The sequence below is a fragment of the Carica papaya genome, chromosome 6, assembly GCF_054855325.1.
Source record: "Carica papaya isolate Zhongbai chromosome 6, ASM5485532v1, whole genome shotgun sequence".
NCBI lineage: Eukaryota > Viridiplantae > Streptophyta > Magnoliopsida > Brassicales > Caricaceae > Carica > Carica papaya.
The window spans coordinates 16,018,197-16,039,590 of record NC_142314.1 but is presented as its reverse complement, the minus strand read 5'-3'; the positions used below and the strand labels follow the sequence as shown (position 1 = coordinate 16,039,590).

Below are 21,394 nucleotides of genomic sequence, written 5' to 3'. Positions count from 1 at the left end.
TTGTTAACCCTAGTATTTTTTATTTCACATGTATAATCCTCATGATATTGTAATTTTGTTAAAATGAATTATAAGAAATAAACTAGTAATTTTTCGTAATTACTGTATGTCTCTAAATTTTAAATATTTTATTAGTTAGAATGTGGATACCGACATCCATACTCTCAATAGAGGGATTCAGGGCATCATAGTTTGAGAGGAACATCAATAACAAAATGTAAGAAGTTGCTCACAAGTAATTGAGAAAGGAGAATAGATAAAGACGAAGCTGAAAGAAAAATTCTAGAACTATGAAGTAGTGGCACTCCTTTAATTTTATCTTAGTTTTTTTTTTTTTATGTAGACTAACATAAATTGGTGAATGCAAAATTTTTTCCATCACATTTAATGCAACGTGCTATTTACACATAAAAAAAAAAGACCACGTATCAATAAATTTTACATGTGACACTTGGAGTTAAATGTTTTAGATGTTAATAATAGAGATAAATTAATTTAAACATTATTTGGAACTATGGGGACTAAATTGATACAAAATTGAAATAAGGACCAAACTTAACAAAAAGAAATAGTATGGGTACTAAATTAATATTTTAGCCAAAAAATGTATCTACAAAAAAGGGCAGGAGCGTTTTATGAAATTCAAAATTCAAAATAGAAGAGGGAAGCACTAGGGCGAAAGGTTCTTAACCTCTGTACAGTATAAAATTGATTTTGAAATCGTGTGCGATCAACAGAGCAGCCATGGACAAATACGAGAAGCTTGAGAAGGTAGGAGAAGGAACGTACGGCAAGGTGTACAAGGCGAAGGAGAAAGCGAGTGGACAACTGGTAGCTCTGAAGAAGACTCGACTGGAAATGGACGAGGAAGGCGTCCCTCCCACTGCCCTCCGAGAGGTTTCCCTCCTCCAGATGCTCTCCCAGTCTCTCTACGTCGTTCGCCTCCTCTGTGTCGAGCACGTTGATTCTCCTTCCAAAACCGATGGATCTCCCTCCAAGGCTAACCTCTATCTTGTATTCGAATACCTTGATACCGATCTCAAGCAATTCATCGACTCTCATCGCAAGGGAACAAACCCTAGGCCTCTCCCTCCAGCACTCATCCAGAGCTTTCTCTACCAGTTATGCAAGGGCGTTGCTCACTGTCACAGCCATGGTGTCCTTCATCGGGATCTCAAGCCCCAAAACCTGCTCCTCGACAAAGAGAAGGGCATCCTCAAGATTGCTGATCTCGGCCTCGCTCGTGCCTTCACCGTTCCTCTCAAGTCCTACACTCACGAGATCGTTACTCTCTGGTACAGGCCTCCCGAGGTGCTTCTCGGCTCTACTCACTATTCCACCGGGGTTGACATCTGGTCTGTTGGCTGCATCTTCGGTCAGTGTCATCCTCTTACTATCTAGTTTTCATCAGTTTCTACACTTTCTAATTCGATTCCACATTTCCAGCTGAAATGGCTAGAAGACAAGCTCTTTTCCCTGGGGACTCCGAGTTTCAGCAATTGCTTCACATATTCAGGTAATGCGCCTTTTTCTTTATTCCCTCCTTGATTATTTTACATATTCAGGAAACTCCGTTTCCAATCAATTAATTTCACTTCCATGATTTATATTTTCCACATTTACTATGAGTAGAGCCTAAACCTTAAAAAAATTGAATAAAATATGGAAGAAGCCCATTCAGGAACAAGAAGACTCATCACCATTTGGATTTTATCTTGATGAAAAAAAAAAAAAAATCAATGAGAACTTAGTCCGATAAGTTTAGTGAATTTTTTTTTTATATTATAGGATTATAGGAAAAGGGCCAAAACTCATCTTTCTTTAAAAATGGAAGAAAAAAAGCTCTCTTTTAGAAATTATAAAAAGTCTGCTATGAGATATGAAAAAGGAAAGAGGACTGGAATACACGCATTGATTTTGTTTGCAATTTTTGGCGAACCATATGCATCAAAAGGTGCATGTACGGCTCCTAAAGGATACAATTTGATTGTAACCAAACCAACCGATTTTATCAAGAAAAATTGCTTTTTTTAGGCCAAGAGGTTGATAGAAAAATCTTAAATTAACTTATTGGTCTTATTGTATATCTCAATATAGAGAGTGATTCCAAATATCTTTATTTGCTTATAAACTCTCCTGGTGGATGAGTAGTAGCTGGAGTGACTATTTATGATACTATGCAATTTGAGCAACCAGATGTACAGACAATATGCATGGGATTAGCTGCTTCAATGGGATCTTTTGTCCAAGTTGGAGGAGAAATTACTAAATGTCTAGCACTCCCTCACGCTTGGCACAATTAATTTTTTTTTTATTTGCAAGAAAAAAAAGAAGGCTATGCCTTCATCATATGAAATATGAATTAATTAGTAATAATAGCATGGCACTCCGAATTCGAAATGATTTTTTTAAAAAATATTAAATATCAAAAGAGTAGTATGAGATACGGGATATTTCCAATTTTTGGTGATACAAAAACAAAATTTTTCTGTGATTCTTCTGATTTGACTATATTGATCAGAAATATTGCCTGTAGAATGGTACAGATTTAGCCAACAAAAGGTCAGCTTGAACTTTTTCCATTTGCTAATCATCCTTGTTCTCTTTCCTTGTAAGGTTGTTAGGAACACCAACTGAGAAGGAGTGGCCAGGAGTTACTTCTCTGCGAGACTGGCATGTATATCCACAGTGGGAACCTCAAAATCTGGCACGTGCTGTTCCATCTCTGAATCCTGAAGGAGTCGACCTTCTTTCGGTACCCACTTATTCACCTGCATCTTATCCATTTCTTTTTTTCATTTACTTCATCATTGCCATACATGGTTCATGCAATCTGATGACAAACATTCACTATTTACTTGCCTTTTTTTTCCATAAAATGAAATAGACTAGCTGTATTACCCCATGATAATTCTAGAAGCAAAACCATGATTTGACACTCATTAGTTTTCAGCTTGATTGGATTCGAATTCTGTCTCTTGCACTCTACGCATGTTTTGAACTGCTTAAAAACCATATATTATCACTCAAGTGTGATAAGCTGATGCAGTTATGTCGAGGAATGAAACCTTAAAGTTAATTAATAGAGAAGCACACTTGTGATTGGGAAGTAAACTATGATTAATCCCTATAGTTTACGAGTGTAACAGCAATTGTTGCTTATATTTTGTGGTTTAACAGTTTTGCTTATTTTTTAATAAATGCAGAAGATGCTAAAATATGATCCGGCTGAAAGAATCTCAGCAAAAGCAGCATTAGACCATCCCTATTTTGACAGCCTTGACAAGTCTCAGTTCTGAAATTGCACCCACATATTTCTTCTGTTATGCTAATAGATCGTCCTACAAACTTAGTACTGTGCAACGGAGTTAAAGGGCTAAAATTCTTTTAGAACCTGAAAGAAAAGCTTGCTGAAATCTGTTGTCATCTTCTTGGTGAATTGAGAATTTGGAATATGTAATTATAATTTATGCTACAATATATGTTTATCTGTCATTTATTTTTTTCTGGGTCTTGAGAAACCTTCAGTCAAGTGCTTGATCTTATGGCTGAATTCAGCAAAGCATCATACAATTTTGGGCTCTGTTTTATGCAGTTAACGGAGTGATGAATGATAGCTCTTCCCCAGCGTATACGTCATTCCAGTTTATTTCAAATAACATTATAATTTTAAGGTAATTTTGTGATAAATTCCAATTAAGTCTTCTTAACATTAATTTTTAATATATGGAATACAAATATAATTCGTAGCAAATGAAATTGATTTAATTATGTATGAAATTTATAAATCATGGTTAATTGTTGGAATATAAATATATGTTTAATTCAAATACAAGGGGAACGTAACTGTTCCATGATTTCAGGACTAAAAAGGGAGGTCATGGTAATGAAGAAAATTAGCAATATATTTGGAGGGGCAGAAAAAAATGAAGTTGTATTTGCTGAAATTTATTTGATTTATTTTCTTGATGGTTGTGAGAATTAAGTTAATGTATGATCCAATAAGGTCATCGGGACGTACAATCGAGGGAGACATTTTCTTAGAATTAAGTTGGTTAAACATATATTTATTTAATTACTTATGGATCTTACAATATATGACTTGTATTTAATAATTCAATAATCTTGTAAAATGACTAATAGAAATGAAATATTAGATGTGGGTATAATAGTGTTGTCAATGGGCGCTTGTGCTTCTACTAATGAGTGATAAAATCAAAAAAGAATAGCTAATGGTTGTTGATCATAGTTAATATATGTATATGTATATATGTATTATGCATAATGGAAAATAGTAGAAGAGGAAAGTGAAGGCATATGGGTGGAAGTAGGCATGTAAGCCGGAGGAGAATTGTGGTATGAGTTGGCAAATGGTAAAGCTAAGCATCACCATTCACCAACCAATTTATACTCAAACAACCTGCATCCCAAATATATCTGTGATTCCCAGCCATTCTTTATCCCCTCTCTCATTCTCTCCTTTTTCTTGCTCAACCCAGAAATTTGTTTCTCTTTTCTAAATTCTGCGGTTGGATAGAATGTTTCTTGAGTTGGGGGAGAGAATGATTTGAGTGGTAAATTGTAGAGAAAATCAAGATTGTAATCAGGAGGTTATGGAAGGATTAGATGGGTTGATAGGGAAGTTGTTGGAAGGAAGGAACAGCCGAGGGAGACGTATTCAGCTCGACGAATTGGAGATCAGACAGCTCTGTGTTGCAGCCAAGCAGGTTTTCCTCAACCAGCCTATTCTTCTTGAGCTAGAAGCTCCCATCAACATCTGTGGTATTCCTTACATTATTCTGTGCATTTTGTTTTTAATATCATTCCTGTTTTATTGATTTAGAAGTTTATATGAGAAAACAGACAATCTTTTCATTACATGTACATCACAAATATAACTAGATATACATATCTATGTTGTCTTTTATTAAAAAAAAAAAAAAAAAGGCAGAACAAGAAACGAAATAAAAAATTTATATATTAAGAATTTAAGTTTAAAAAGACAGGTGTTTGATGAACAGGGGACATACATGGACAATATCCAGACTTATTACGGTTGTTTGAATGTGGTGGATTCCCACCGGACACCAATTACCTATTTCTTGGGGATTATGTAGATAGAGGAAAACAGAGTGTAGAGACCATATGCCTTCTACTAGCCTACAAGGTGAAGTACCCAAATAACTTCTTCCTCCTCCGAGGCAACCATGAATGTGCTTCCATTAATAGAATATACGGATTCTATGATGAGTGCAAGCGTCGTTTCAGTGTTCGTTTATGGAAGACATTCACAGATTGCTTTAATTGTTTGCCTGTGGCTGCAATTGTTGATGATAAGATCATGTGTATGCATGGAGGACTTTCGCCGGAAATGGATAGCTTGGATCAGATTAGAAGTATTGAAAGGCCCACTGATGTGCCAGACCAAGGCCTACTGTGTGACCTGCTCTGGTCTGATCCAGACAGGGATATCCAAGGCTGGGGGGAGAATGACCGGGGCGTTTCTTTTACTTTCGGACCTGACAAGGTTGCTGAATTCTTAAAGAAACATGACCTTGATCTCATATGCAGAGCTCACCAAGTACCTTCTTCCATTTTCCATTGTGTTTGTTACTACTTGCAACTACCAACTCAACTAATACAAATATGTATATGTATGTATGTTTTTGTTATCGTATTATCAGGTTGTTGAAGATGGGTATGAATTCTTCGCCGACAGGCAACTAGTTACCATATTCTCGGCACCAAACTACTGCGGAGAGTTTAATAATGCTGGTGCGCTCATGAGTGTTGATGCAAGTTTACTCTGCTCATTTCAGATCATTAAGCCCTATGGCTCAAAAGTTGGATTGCTGGGGTAGATGTTTACTAGATGGAACAACAGAAACTTCCTACAATCAGTCATGCATGCTTTTTATTCAATGCCACAAAGTAAACTTGTATATATTATAGTACATCTCATAGTCCTATTACACGGCATTATTGTACCTCCAGACATAATAATGAGAAGCCAAGTATAGAAGCTCATTCATGCCCATTGCTTCACTTCCGACATTATTTACCATTTTTCAAACAAAAATCATTTTCAAGAAAATGGAGAATACTCAAGATATCACTAACATAATGATCTGTTATCTGTGCATGCAGCTGGAAAGAGTCCCTGAATAAGCTTCTTGGTGACTCCAACTTCATCACTCATTACTAACTAATATTCCAAATCAATAAGTTTCAGTGTTCATTTTATCAATGCCACAAGATGAAGAAAATTAGTCACTGATACATCATGTTGTTTTTTAATGGTCTGCAAAGGGAAGCAGACAAAAGAATTCTAGTATAGATACAAGGTAAGTCTGCAAGACCAGCCACCATTCCATACTTTCTGTCTCTTCATTGCATCTCAATCAGAAAATCTATACACCAAAGGAAAAATCTAGAAATTACAACACCGTAGTTTAAAAATCATCTAAGATACAATTTCAACACAAAGAGATCTCCTAAAAATATACAATCTTTCTAACATCTGGCTGATTCAACAAGCTAATTAGACCATACATGAATCAGTCCATGTCTGTTTCCGGTGTAGATCTCGTTGCGCTCCTCATCGTAGAAAAGGGCAGTTATGTCTTCCAATGCCTCTGCAACTGTGCTCCTCATCTGGGTAGAGCTGCCTGAACCGCTACTGCACCCATTTACCTTAGGAGTGCCACTAGCGGAATTTATTTTGGCTAAGCATTTTCCAGTCAGAATATTGCTGATATTTATAGACCCAGCTACATCAAAAACAAAAGAATAAGAAACTGTAACCCCATCAACAGCATTATTCTCTTCATTGAATCATGACTAAACTAGACAATCCATTATAAATCTTAATAACAGCATGTTTCATCCTATGTTCTAATTATCTTGTCCCAGATGGATATACACAATTGCCAGCTCACTTGAGAGTCGGTGAACCAAATAAATAAGAGGAAAACTGCAGGACAACAGGGAAATTAGCTTCATTTTGTTTTAAGCTATCATAAACAAGAACACTCGCTTCTGTCACCAATTAAATTGTCTTAGTGGATCCTTCAATCAATTTCTTCAAAATTCAAGGTGATCTAGTGGAAAACTACTAGCGAACAAATTTTAATTGAACATGGTATATAATCAGGGTGTCTGCTAGCAGGAAAACAAAATGCATCCCAAATGGATGGTCCAAAACAATGTACCTATCACCGGCTGCAGCACTAAGATATTTCACAAGCAGAATGGGCAGACAGAATAGAACTGTAACTAATTGATTATGGACATAATAACTTAATTTCCTAATAATTATTACGCTGTCATATATTTTATCATATATTATTATCATACACTAGATTAAGCAGCATGGAGAAGCTTGTCTAGCCAATTGTGACTATGCTTGGCTCCTGTTACACATATGCTAGAGGAAAAAATGCTCAGGCATTTGATTCTATCTATTACCCAAAAGGAATAAGAATTACCATTTCCTTCCGTCCATTGATCTTCAGATTCAGCTTTGCAGTAAGAAATTATTAGATCCTGATCACTTGTTATGTATATGTTATTCGTATTACAATCTGGATGCCATAACAGGTGATCCTCAAAGGAAGTTACAAGCTCTCCACGAAAGTTCCAAACAGCAACAGTCCGGTTTCTGAATGTTAGGAACAACTGGTTTTCATACAGAAAAATAAATGCTGATGGAGTCATGAATTCTGTTCTGCTAACTTCCATCAATTCTGCATTTCGAACCTATGAAATGCCAATTATTACAATGTCAATATGAAAAAAAGCAGGCAGCCAGGCAGCATGTATGAGACTAAATAGATAAACACATACATCGAGAATCTGGAGGTTCTCATTTTCTTGCTTGACAAGAAGCTTTTCGTTGAATTGTTCAATAAAATCAACCTTCTTATTTCGATGAAGCAGATGGTTGAAAGCTTTGAGAACTGTACCATCTTCTATGGATAAAATCTTCAAGGGAACATGACTACTAGCTCTTTTGAAAATCAATAACATGATACCTGGACTGTTATGACTAAAAAATCGGTAAGATTGTTGAGGAGTTGAGGTAAGTAGCAGATAATTAGGGAACTGTCATGGAATTAGTGTAGTTACTTGTTAGGCACCAAAAGTAAAGGGTACAAGTGTCATGCATTGTTCAGAGCTTTCCAGTGAATGTCTTCTCCCTCACTCTCCCCTCTACCTAAATTTTAAAAGTATCGGAAAATTGACATCATACCCTAATCCAATCCTAGTTTTAGTTAAACAAAAATTAAACTATACAGTAAGAAAAGCATCACATGTTTCTTTAGTTGTGTTAAAGTTCACCATAAATTCTAGATTGGAAAGGAAGGTCAAATGTCTTTCGCTTGCCTGATTTTGTTGGATTGCATGTGAGGCAGACTATTGCATGGTTCTATCTTGTGGAAGAGCGATGGCTTTCCTTGCACCCTGACTAAAGCATTTCTACATTTCTTCTCCAAGGATTGGGTATGCAGCTGTTTCTAGTAAAATTTAAGGTTGGATATCATGCGGAATAGGGAGATTCCAGAATTGAACATACTCTAATGCTCTGAGATACTGATGTAATTATAATCTTCACAAATAATTAAGGCAGTTTAGTTTGTTATGGAACTACTAGAAATAGACTTATTATTAGCTTAGAGTTTTGTTTCATACTTCGGTAGAAGTCTTATTTTGTTACTGTTTTCCTATTTCAGGTTCAGGGTTTAGGAAGTCAAACAGAATATTAGTGGTATCTCCAAGATTTTCTCCAAGGAGTTGGTGGCCTTTAATTAAAATTGATAAGGTTTCAAACCTAGCCAAACTAGACGTAACAAACCTCATTTCTTTCCACGAGGACCTGAAAATAGCACAGGGGATGAGGATAAGAAACTTTTTCTTGATCAACAAACCAGAAATTCCCATGAGATTGAGCACTAAATCCTATAACCTTCTCCCCTAAGGGCACGAAAAGAGAAGATGAGCTGAATTCATTATCTAGCTTAGAGAATGGGCACTGGTTGGCAATGATGCAGCCCTTTTTCTCAAGCTGTTCATGATGCAGAACCGTCCAAAGCCTAAATAAGAATGATTACAATAGCTTCTAAGACATTTAGGAAATAGTATTTTTCATCTAAAGACTAAATGAGAAGAATGGTGAAGATAGCTTTTAAGAGATTTATTCTTATTTTTCTATTTAGGAAATAGTACTTCTAGGAGATTTGAGTAATTTAATTATCTAAGAACCTTTCAAAACTTTGGATTTGTTTTCCTATTAGTACTTTTCCCTTTTCGTCAAAATTAGAATCTGTAAAAAGATTTCTAATCAACAAGTTATGGTATCTTGGAATTGATCATTTTCTAGTGAAATCGTTTCATGTTTCTGTCATGACCCAGGTACATTGTTCTGTTTTAAGAAAGTATGTATTCAGGTTTGAGATAAAGAGGGGGAGAGTGAGAGAAAAAATAAAAGAATTCGAGAAATATAGAGTAAGAATATCAAGAGAAAGAGTGAGAAAGTCAGAGAGGAAAGATAAATATTGAGAGAGAGGAATAGAAATTTGAAGGAGATAATGATAAGGTATTCAGAATATTTCATTCATCGGTTGATTACATAGATGAACATAAGTGATTTATATAAAAAAAAATGCATGAACAAGTAAATAAACAATCAATCTTCCATGGAAGCCAAAGGGGTTGTAGAGAAAATTCCTAAATTCATTAATGGAGATAAAAGAGAAGCGGCTGGCTAACTATGAATTGAGAGGATTCAAGACCTCTCGGGTTTGGATTTCCTGCAGACATTTTCATAGTTATTTTCGTGCACCCTTGCAGACCTTGTACTTCCTAATTTATATCTTCTTGTTTGTACTCGGGATCCTTACAGTTTCTCTCCAGTTTCTCTCTCTCTCTCTCTCTCTCTCTCTCTCTCTCTCTCTTGTCCTTCGTGCCAACCTAATAATTTTTTCCTCTCCCTCTGAACCTTTCAACTAATGATAGAACCACAATTATTCTACCATGCAGAGAAATAGAGGAAAATATGGGGAAGACTCTCTCTCTCTCTCTCTCTCTCTCTTGTCCTTCGTGCCAACCTAATAATTTTTTCCTCTCCCTCTGAACCTTTCACCTATATCTCCCCTTTTCCTCTCTATCTGTCTATTTTTCAGTTAGTCTTCCCCATATTTTCCTCTATTTCTCTGCATGGTAGAATAATTGTGGTTCTATCATTAGTTGCCTTATATTATTTAGTATCAGAGCTAAGACTTTGTCCCACCTTGCTGCCAAGGTCTTTGTTTAAGGGAAAAAAGAAATGCAAACCTAGCTGCCAGCACCACTTTATCCTCCAACCTTCTTCACCATTGAGCCACCACTATTACATAAGTAGGAACAGAGACCTCCAACTGGCCGCCTGTAGAACAGTGCACTGCTGCCAAAAGCTATCGAATGTTATGTACTGTGCAGTCCCACAGCAGCTGCTCCCAGTTGTTGTGAGTTCCAACCCCTTGAGCATTGTTCTAGCCCATAGCTGGAAAAGCAGCTGCCAATCTCTCTCTTGTCAGAAGCTTAGTCCTCCATGGTAGACAGAAACTGTGCATGAGCTTGATTCTTGCAAGTCAAATGAACCTAGGTGAGCTACTAAGCATCTGACTTCAGCTGACTTAATTGAACTGGCTGGAGCTTACTTACTATATTTAACTGAGCCAAGTCGAGCTGAGCTACCTAAGCTGAGACAATCTGCTTGAAGTGAATCAAGCCAGCTAAGTCGAACTGCGCCCAAGTTTGAGCCAATCTAAGAATATTTATTGCAAGAGACTAGAAATTTTGGAATTTCTTGATGAGGTACTAAATTTCTGCTGATTCTTGATTTTTATCAATTGGTTAGTAACAAGTTAATTTGCTAGTTCATATTTTACCACCTGTTAGGCATTTGTGACCACTTGCTAGGAGTTACCAAAAGAATCCACATTCTCCTTCCAACAATGGTAAACTGGATCCTCGTATTTCCAACAATGCTAGATGCTCTAGAGGATTATTTTGAGTGGTGTGATATGTCTGACATAGAGGATGTTAGATTTACCACATTGAACTTGGTAAGATCTACTAGAAAGTATTGGCAATTAATCCAGCAAAACTTAAGAGCATCTAAGAGATCTACCTATCACACAATGGGAGCTTATGAATAAGGGTGGCAAAAAAACCCATGGCCCGTAAGATCTGAATCAAACCACCAAAACTGTTCTAGGTTTTTTGGGAAAATTTTCTCAAAAAAACCCTGAAGCAGGTCAGATGGAGCAGTTTTCTTGTTATTCCATGCTGAGATGGATCAGATTCAGGTTTAGGGTTAAAAAACTTGCCCGAACTTGACATGGTTACATATATAATACATAAGATGTTATATGTTTTAAAATTTCATCAATGTTACAAAATTTAAGTACCTAAATTAGAAAATCAAAACCCTAATACATTCACTACTCACATCATCTTCTTCCTCTCTCCACCGCCCATCTTCATCATCTTCATGGAATCATAAATCACACAGCTGCCGCCTACTGCCAATTTTATTCTTCCCACAACCACTGCCATGGCCGTCCTCCCCACCCAATAATGCAGTGATCGAACCATTGTTGTGGATTTCAGCGGAGGAGAGAGATCAAGTAAGTTGGCTATAAGTAAAGGAAGACTTAAAATGCTGCGGTTTGTAAATCAAGTTTGGCATTTGTTTGTTTATGATATTGGTTTCTACAAAGAGTCTGAAATAAGGGCGCAACTGCTTATGAATCAAACATATTGATATTTTCCCATTGATTTAAGTGCCAAATTGTTCTAAACCTTATTGTTGTGCTACATCAAATATACGAGTGATTCAACATTGTTAAGAATACTGCTTATGAATCAAACAAGCTGATAGTCTCTTGTTTATTTAATTGCCAAATATCTCTCTGATTCTTTTTGCTGTTAATCCATGTGCTTCTAGATTGAATCTTTTTCCTTCTCTTCAACATCAACCACCACTAGGGAATGCATCACATCACCACTGCCATCAACTTAGAGAGTCTAACCAACACCTCTACAAAATCTTAGCTTCCATCATCTTCAAAAATCGCCACACTCTATGCTTGAAGATTTAACTATTTTCACCTCCCCAGAACTTGCCTTCTCCACTCATGTCAATGATCACCGACCTTCGAACTGGGCAAAAATTAAAAACCACAAATGGATTTTACTTAGAGACTGATGTTAGATTGGTTCAAACCGATTTGACTAATCTGCTTTCCCACCTCCAGATTGGTTTTTGTTCACCATATATCCATTCCTAAAGCTTTTCAGCATCTTCTTTCCCCTTTTGAGGTTCGTTTGATCAAACTAGTTTCATTTGATCAAATTAATTTCAATTAGAGTTATTTGGTTAAGAATGTACGCTAATAACGGGCTTGGTTAAAATCTTCTTTCCCCTTTTGATGTTCGTTTGATCAAACTTACTGTTAATTCTTTTTATAATCATCTGGTTGGAAGAGATGTGGAATGGGTAGTCCGGTGTCCTGCTAACTGAATTTGCAAAGTGAAGGCTCTTCCAATAATTGTTTTTTTTTTTGCTTGGGAAGCGGGAAGAGAATGTATTTTGACCATTGATAAATTGATGAGAAGGGGTAGACTAATGGTGAACAGTTGTTATTTATGCAGGAGAGCGGCAAAGTCTCGTAATCATATTCTCCTCTAGTGCCCGGTGGTGTACGATCTTTGGATGATAGTTTATGGTTTGTTAGGATAAACTAGGTTATGGCGGGATCAGCTAAGGAGAAAATTTGGGCTCGGGAGAGGATATGTAGAAAGAAAAATTTATAAAGCTTATTCCTTTGACTATTTTTTGGGTGATTTCAATAGAAAAAAATAGTAGAGTTTTTAAGGGGATAGGAGAAATGTCTAAAATTAGGGATAGGAAGATACATTATTTTACCTTTTTGATTTTGGATCATAACACTTGCAGGTTGGAGGATTTTGGAAATGTCGTACATGTACTAACAGATTTGTGAATACCTTGTAAATGGATGGTATCCCATTGTTGCCTTTGTTTTAATATACTTATTATACTTTTTTTTTCAGAAAAAAAAAATTGCCTTGGTGAAGAGAATGATTCCACTACCGGTAAGTTTGTGGTGCCCTTTGATAAAGGTCTCAAACAAAGGCTTACAACCCTCCTAATTTCATCAATGAACTTCTCTGTGTTTTCTTTTTTTCTTTTTTTGGAAAAAAGGATGGGAAGAGAGACTAGCATAGCCAACTTTCCTTGGGTATGATCATAGGGGTTTCCACTCTCTCAGAAATGTCTGGTTTAACCCACAACTATTACTATTAGGATGAACCCATTACAGGAACCCCAGTAAGATGGTAAGTAGTGCCCTTACCACTGAGGCTGACATTATGGTTGTCAACTTCTTCATCTTCTTGACCAAGCTAAGTACTGGGTCTAAGAGGTATGTGAAGGACCATCCAAGTCACTACTGGATGCACTTTTCCCACTGTTAAAGGCACTGGTCTATAACCAACTTCTTAAGAGAAATACTAATGTGAAACTTCAACTTGCTTATTAAATCTGTCTAACTAGAATAACTGCACCGGATATCCTTAAAATGAGGTAAATAAGGTTTAGCTAATTGTTTCTGCATTTAAATGTCAGGATGAGGCAATCACAATGTATAAATGAAATATAATTCTTGAAAGGTTGCAAAGCATTAATTATATCTAGTGATATCGGGATCTTAATAGTAGAAATGTTCATGCACTTATTGAAATCTAGGTGGCTTCAACGAAGGACTACTCTCATATATGGAGGCAATAATGACTATGCCTTTGAAAGAAAGTGACTACATCTCTCTAGAGTTCCTCTCCGCTCTTCAAAATGTTAGAAGAGACATAAGTTGGCAAAAAAAGTTTTTATAAGTTGTGTCAGTAAGCTTAAACCAAATTTTATGCAAGCACAAAATATTTGGGCATTCCCTTGCAAGACTATAATGATGAAATTATTACCACTGTACATGCTAAGAGATATATCTTCCTATGACACAAGATAATGTCATTATATTAACCATCCAAACAATAAGAGTAAGTTCATATACAACTTCATTGACGAAGTAATTGAGTTATGTAGATGATAACATGACCTAAATTGAAGATGATTATACCCCAATTGGTTAGAATGCCATGAAGCAAAAGGAGGCAACGCTAAAAAATTATGTTTACACCTACCAATAGCAACAACTAACGCTTGTTGATTACGGGCATCCTTGTGTCTAATTGGTTTGTGACTTTTGGTTCTTATTTGTTTAGAAGTCTTATTATGTTATTTTTTTAGGTCGAATATTCTACTCATACTAGTTTTTCTAGAGAGACTACAAATATACAGGATTTGAACATTGCTAGTTGATGTAAGCCAAGATAGCATGGAGGAGGAATCCCATGGCATGGAGGATTTCGCAAGCTATAAGAAACAAGCGGCATGGGGGATTCCTGCAGGCTAAAGGAAACTCGCAACATGAAGGATTCATGCGGAATTGGCCCAAAGACACACACACATGAAGCCCAATGGCAACCTCAAAGCTTGGAAATCAAGATCCAAAAAACTCAAGCAAGTTGGATTAATGAAGAAGAAAGGTTTGAATCCAAGAGAGGAGCCCACAAGGAAGGAAGAAAAGGCCCATTCGGCTTTGGAATCCCACAGTACATGCAGCCACGTGTGAATATCCTTTTTTACACGTATGGCCGAGAGTTGGGGGAAGAAAAGAGTCCCGCTTGCATGGGTAAATTTTTTGGACTAGGATTTGCAGAAATAAAGGTGTTGGAGTCGGATTTTGCATTCTAGAGTTCCAAGAGAATTTCAACTTCAAGAGATTAATTAATAAAAGAGTTGGAATGATAAAGGAAAAGGAAAGCTAAAAGAGAGGGGGAATCCCTATTCCTAACCGAATTCCCTCCTTAAAAATCTCATGGGATAATGTTGGATTTCTATTTCAATCAAGAGAACTTTTAAAGCATCTTCAACACAAATTTATTAAATATTGGAGTACAAATCCAAGTAGGAGAAGCAAGAAGAATTCGGCCACAACTCCACCTTTTCTTCAAGAGAGAAGACTTTTATTTTAATTATATTTATGCTTCTTTAAATTAATATTTTATTACATTCCTAAATAAGATTATAATTAAAGTTATTCTAGGAATTAGTTTTTTAATTCAAATAGAACTAGTAAGCCTTATGTCTATAGAAAGGCCTCACTCCTTTGGTTGTAATCATCACTTTGAAATCAATAAAATTCAAATTTATTTTTGCTCTACCTTTGGCTATTGTGAATGCTCTTTGGGGAGGTTCTTCAACCTTCTCGTTGAATCAAGAATTGATTCTACTTATCAAGATAATCTGGTGGTGTCTTATCAATTCTATTTCTTTATTTTCTCAATTATCTTAGTTTGCAATCACAGGTTGATTTTGAATTAAGTAGGGAGAGTTTAGTTAAAAATTTAAGTTTTGCATGCTAAATTTTATGTATAGGTTTTGGATTGCATTTGTTGATCCCGAATTCTGCATTACTAGTACTTATATGATATTATTGATTGAATGTGAAAACTTGCGATTATACTTGTTGCTAATCCACATAATTGTGGATTGGATTTCTTTTCTTTTCTTTTTCCTATTTACCTAATTTTATTTTGTCATGCTATATCAATGTCACAAGAGGCTCTATTTTGCAATCATCATAAAATCCAGCCTGGTGTGGCCTCCTAATTTGTAAGGTACTTTTTTCAACTTGTTACATGTGATGGTGGTTGTGTGATCCAGAGCAAGTCATCAGTGGTAATAAGATGTTTTGCTGTGATCCAAGAGAGGTTGAGATTTCTAGAAGTTCATAACCTAGAGAGTCATACATAGTTGGCTGGTCCTCAACCCACGTAGTTAGTGTACCTCTCCACGTTTTGTTCTACTGATCGGTTCTTTGCCAAAGATTTTCACATTGCTGTAACCCTTTGAACTTGTAGTGTAGGGAGAGAAAGAGCTAGTTTTCCAAAAAGAGGTTTAACAATAAGTTTATTGTAAAGCTTGAAATTTTGTGACAAATCACGTCCTTAAGGTCGGTGATAAGTTGTTTGATAAAGTTTGAATTGTTGTTCAATTGAAAGTCGATATTTACATGAGCTCATTATTGTGTAATTGAGTTACTGTTTCAGTCCTTGTCATCCATCTCATTACAAGCTGTTGGTTGAGAAGGTTATGTGATGCGATTTGTGAAATTTGTCAAGTTAAAACTTGTTATCATTATTTTTGTTGAGTTTTAAGTTTTTATTAGCTTCAATTTATCTGAAAATAAACTGATTGCTTTTGTAAACTAAAAACTTGGGGGGGGGGGGAGGAGTGTTGATCAATTCCGGGAAGCATTAAATAATTAGGACTGTGTTAAGAAAGTAGCTGTTCCTAGTCAACCAGAATTAATGGCTAAAAACTTCATTATATAGTCAGAGTATTAGCATATCTAGGGGTTCAGGGAACAATAGCGTATGGTATCTGTGCCTTTAAGTCAATAAATTTGTTTTTTTCCTTATATTCCTTTCTAACTTTTTCCTCTCAGTAGTTTCTTACTAAAGGTAAATGAAAAAGATGCAAAAAAATAGAAATTAATATCAGGATCCAAAAGATAATCTTGCAACTACCTGATTAAGGTCAATGAATGAGAAATATGTAGGTGACCGAGATACAAATATGCAAAGCCACATAAAAATCTCCCAAGATAATTCATACATAGCCACGCATGACGCAGACACCAAGTTTATTTCTGCATGTGTTTGTGCAGCCACGAAAGATAGAGAAAGAGAAAGAGAGAGAGAGTACCTAATCTTGATTTCTTGAACATGTTTATCTGATATAGAATACAGCATGGTATAGTTTTTCAGATCAAATACCTTGTATATGCTGCCAATATTAAACAACGCTTAGAATATGTACTCAATGATTGGAAATTGAAACTACGGGAACCAGAAGTACCTATCTTGTGCAGAGTATGTTAGCACTTTCCCATTAACATCATCAAACTCCACAAAGCCAGGCCATTTTAAAGACTCAGACTCAAAAAGAGGGAAACCAGCATCTGGCTGGCCCCTCCGAATGTATCTAATCAATTTGAAGTGATAAATTAATCAATAAAAGAAGCAACAAACACGTAAGAAATTAGTTCACAACAGTAAAAGGCGAAGAGATAAATAACCAAGATAAAAGATCCACATACTCAATCCTAGTGGATCTGCACTTTAAAGAGCTGAAATTGTCTGAAGCATATACTGAAACAGTGATAAGGGAATCATTGTTCTTGTTATAGAACAAGCTTCGGATGACTTCATCATGGCTAACATTTAAGAAACATATCCTCTTGTTTGTCTCTGCATTTAGAATAGGCAAAAGTGAGACATATCCTTTATTTTGAGCAGTTTTTTCGTTCTTTTTTTTTCACAAACCCATGCACAAACATTGACTGCAATTAGTGATCTTCTTGAAAACTTAACTTAGGCATAGTCTTTTTAAGTTTGACCAATTTTTTTTTTTTGGGAAATAAAAAGTATGGAAGTTTGACTAATTAATAAAAAATGAAATCTTCTATTATGAAGTTCGACTTAAACTTTTTGATAGACTTGCCAGGAAACAATATTCAAAACTCACCCAAAGCCCTCTAAATAACACACAACATTTCAGATCAGTTGCTTAACTACCTCTACTGAAAGCTGCACATACACCAGAATGAGCAAGCGCAAAGACAATATCACGTGCAGCGACTATTTCAGTAACTTTTGTTCTCTTCAACAAAAAGGGTAGCACTACGGAACAGCGACCCAAGGGATCATGAGTATCGTATTGCTCCTGATGCAAAAAGTCAATAAAGCATTTATGAGAAAGGAAAAGGAAAAACCAATTCATTACAATGAGTTTGAATTTCATTAGCAGTCAAAGCATGAACATAATGGACATAAGATTTGGAGGTAGACTGCGTGCTGTATGGATGATAAATATAACATGAATTTTGCATCCTTGCCACCTGACAAATAAGTCAGAGATCAAGTAATCAAGAAAATTATATGGCATAAATAAGTTCATGTCACAAAATCACCTCATGCAGTAATATGTCTGAAACTTGGTCAAATCTAAAGTTCACAATCATTATACAAAGGTAAGAAAACTACATTTGTTGATTAACTTCTAAAGAAAGAATTGGAAGTCACAGCATCTTCTTCCGTGATTCAACCTCATTTAATAAGAGGGAGACCTGAGGATATAGAGAAGAACATTCACAGCCAATTAATTTATCCTATATTTTCTTTTGTCATAATATGTTGAATGCCTCTCAGACTTACACATGAACTACCCAGCTTTATATCCACTACTGTGTCCCTCCTACAGGCTTACTATGAAGACTAAGTATTAAGAAACCCACGAGTGGGTTTATTATTGAACTAACTGATGGGTACAGGATTTAAATCACAGATTACGACAATCATCTAGAAACTGAACTCGGAGAATCCGGGCAGACAGCTAAAAATATGTAAAGAATTATATGCAGAGAAGCAGCAGGCAACATATAGAAAGACAAAGAAAGGAGAGCGTATGTATCATTTATTTTACCACCAAACGCATATTGCGAAATCTTTCTTGGGCAGTGCTGATGCTGAAAGCACGATCCTTCTTGGAGGAGATCTCTCGCCTCTGAAGCTTCTTGACGCTGTTGACGAATCCATCCACGCGTGCCCTTTTCTTCGCTACTATTCTCCTTCCACAACACGGCCTTGGGCTTGCCGATATCCTCCTACCTTCCATGGCTCTCTTCCCCAGCCGGGTTCAGATTCAGAACCAGATTTCCTTTCGCAGACCGGAGACACAAAAAGAAAGAATTTGTTTCCTTGAGTTGAATTCTCAATTTATGTCCAGATGAACTTGAATTGGAAGCATCAAAACCCTAATAGCACAGAGAAGCAAATAATCCACTGCTCCCACCAAACCCTAGCAATCCGGAGCAGAATCATGAAACTGAAAAGAGAAAAGGAGACACCATCGCCAAACTCTTATCTCCTTGGGTTGTTTGGTACTCCAAGAAGGTGATGCTCTCTTTTCTCTTTCGCCCTTGTCTGATAATGACAAGAGGTGATGTCAACCTGGAGAGAAGAAACTGTGGTGAAATATGGGAGAGGATGATGTTCCCAAAATAGTATATGCTCTTTTTTAACTTCTAAAAAGTAAAATAACATACAATAAATCTTTCCTTATTTACACATTAATTTTTTGCTAAATTAGTGTTGTAATATTTGCTATATTATATCCGTATAAGAAATTATATTTTGCTATTTGCATCAATTGGTTCGCAAACCCATAAAGGAAGCAAATTGGTGTTGAATAGTGTTGAATATCAAGGTAGGAAGGTCACTAATATGAATTTATATTAGAGTATTATTAGAATAATTTTATCCTAAAATTATTTCACATATAAATACTCTCAGTAAGTTTGTTGAACACGCTTTCAAATATAACTTTACAGATGTTGCAAGTGACATTCTGAGTGCACTAGCAATCAAACCTCAAGTTATTGATTTGAAGACTATTCTAAATAATAAACTAAAAGAAATAATTTTATTTTATAAGTGTTGGAAAAAAATTAATCCTTAAAGCATGCACAATTACACTAAACTAAAAGCGAAAAGAAAAAAATACAAATATTTTACGTGGTTCAATATTGTGCCTACATCCACAGACAAGATTGGCAAAAAAAAATTATATTATGTAATCTGATAGTACATCACCAATAGGTTAGCAAACCTATTTATAGAAAAATAAATAAAAACTTTATAGGACATATATCAAATATTTTTTAAGATAAATACAAAGAAAATTCAAAAAAATTATCCCCAAATTATAGATAAATACTACTAAAATTCAAGGCACATCAACAAATCTTCCCCTTGGCTTGAATTTTCTCTATCATTAAAGCAGGTAACCATCTTGTCGCACCGTCTTGCCAACATGCCCCCATTAGGGTACTATTGAGTATCACATACTCCAGTTAAGTTTAAGCAGTACCTAAACTTGTTATCTGATCTCTGAACAAAGCAACATCTGTCATCAAGTTCTTCACACACAACACTAATCATCTTATCAGTATTTGAACTACCTGGTTCCTGCAAATCAACTGGTCCCGCAACTGATAAGTTATATGCAACTAGATTCTCATACCTCTGTGGTCATCTAATCTGTCTTCTCTCCCCGCTTGTTGCAATACTATATGGTTGTTGTTGATCAGATGCACTATCACCTTCTTGATTAAGATCATACACTTCATTCTCTGGACTATTGGACTAAACTTCTAATTCTGCTTGTTTTCTGACACCATAATATGATTCTGCTATTGTCTTTTCCTTCTAACTGTCTAATGAAGCAGACTCGTTAAATGTCACATCTCTGCTGATAATCAACCCTGAAGACTTAAAATCACTACATCACAACTTGTAGTATTTTACTCCAAATTAATACCCCAGAAATATGCACTTCTTTGCTCTCGACTCAAGCTTACCATCCCTAACATGAGCATAAGCAGGACAACCAAATAGTCTCAACTGAGAGTAATTAGCACGTGACTTAAACCATATCTCAAAATGAGTCTTACTCTCAATCATTATAAATGGAGATCTATTAACTAAAAAAATTAGCAATATTCACAGCTTCAGCCCCAAATTCTTGTCCCATAACTGAATGAGACAACATGTTTCGTGTCCTATTACCTATTCATACGTTCTGTAATACGATTCTGTTGTGGTGTTTCAATACAAGTGTGGTGTCTCACTATAACTTTCGTACTGTAGAAGTCATCAAACTCATGATTGCAAAATTCTAACTCATTGTTAGTCCTAAGACACTTGATCTTCTTCTTTGTCTCCTTCTCAATCATGGTCTTTCATCTGAAAAATGTTAAAAACGCATCTTCCTTGGATTTTAGAAAATACACTCATACATTCCTAGAGTAATCATCAATCAATGTCATAAAGTACCTAACACCACTCTTGGAGGAAACTCTGTATGGACCCCATAAGTTTGAATGAACATAATCCAACTTACTTGTGATCTTGTGCATTGCCTTTTTGTTGAACTTCACTCTAGTCTGTTTGTCAAACATATAGTGTTCACAAAAACTCAAAACTTTTTCTTTATACCTATTTAATAAACTTTGCTTGCTCAAAACAAATAATTTCTTGTCACTCATATTACCCAAACGTAGATGCCACAATTGATTATGATTACTGCTCCCCTGATGCTACAGTAGCTTCCCTTAAAACTACATGTTTCTGAAGAACATACAATGTAGAT

At 35.8% G+C, this 21,394-nt stretch overlaps 3 protein-coding genes across 4 annotated transcripts; 2 read left to right on the top strand and 1 right to left on the bottom strand.

Annotated features, from left to right (window-relative positions):
* Positions 1-648: 648 nt before the first annotated feature.
* Positions 649-3,503, top strand: LOC110825398 (cyclin-dependent kinase B1-2). The gene is made up of 4 exons (XM_088223080.1): positions 649-1,375; positions 1,447-1,516; positions 2,617-2,755; positions 3,207-3,503. The coding sequence occupies exons 1-4, from the start codon at positions 745-747 to the stop codon at positions 3,297-3,299; spliced, it is 933 nt and encodes a 310-aa protein (XP_088079206.1). The 5' UTR covers positions 649-744; the 3' UTR covers positions 3,300-3,503.
* Positions 3,504-4,304: 801 nt separating this feature from the next.
* On the top strand, positions 4,305-6,027 carry LOC148253342 (serine/threonine-protein phosphatase PP1-like). Its single transcript, XM_088223081.1, has 3 exons — positions 4,305-4,782; positions 5,022-5,581; positions 5,685-6,027. The coding sequence occupies exons 1-3, from the start codon at positions 4,614-4,616 to the stop codon at positions 5,859-5,861; spliced, it is 906 nt and encodes a 301-aa protein (XP_088079207.1). The 5' UTR covers positions 4,305-4,613; the 3' UTR covers positions 5,862-6,027.
* Positions 6,028-6,211: 184 nt separating this feature from the next.
* Positions 6,212-19,246, bottom strand: LOC110813905 (uncharacterized). 2 transcript variants are annotated; one of them, XM_088223078.1, is made up of 8 exons: positions 18,668-19,246; positions 17,761-17,908; positions 17,283-17,433; positions 17,042-17,167; positions 16,889-16,969; positions 7,846-8,047; positions 7,488-7,758; positions 6,212-6,770 (listed from the first exon to the last, which is right to left on the bottom strand). In XM_088223078.1, the coding sequence occupies exons 1-8, from the start codon at positions 18,857-18,859 to the stop codon at positions 6,538-6,540; spliced, it is 1,404 nt and encodes a 467-aa protein (XP_088079204.1). In that variant the 5' UTR covers positions 18,860-19,246; the 3' UTR covers positions 6,212-6,537. The 2 variants fall into 2 exon arrangements, with proteins under 2 accessions (XP_088079204.1, XP_088079205.1); XM_088223079.1 differs by having other exon boundaries at positions 7,846-8,038; positions 18,668-19,245.
* Positions 19,247-21,394: the final 2,148 nt, after the last annotated feature.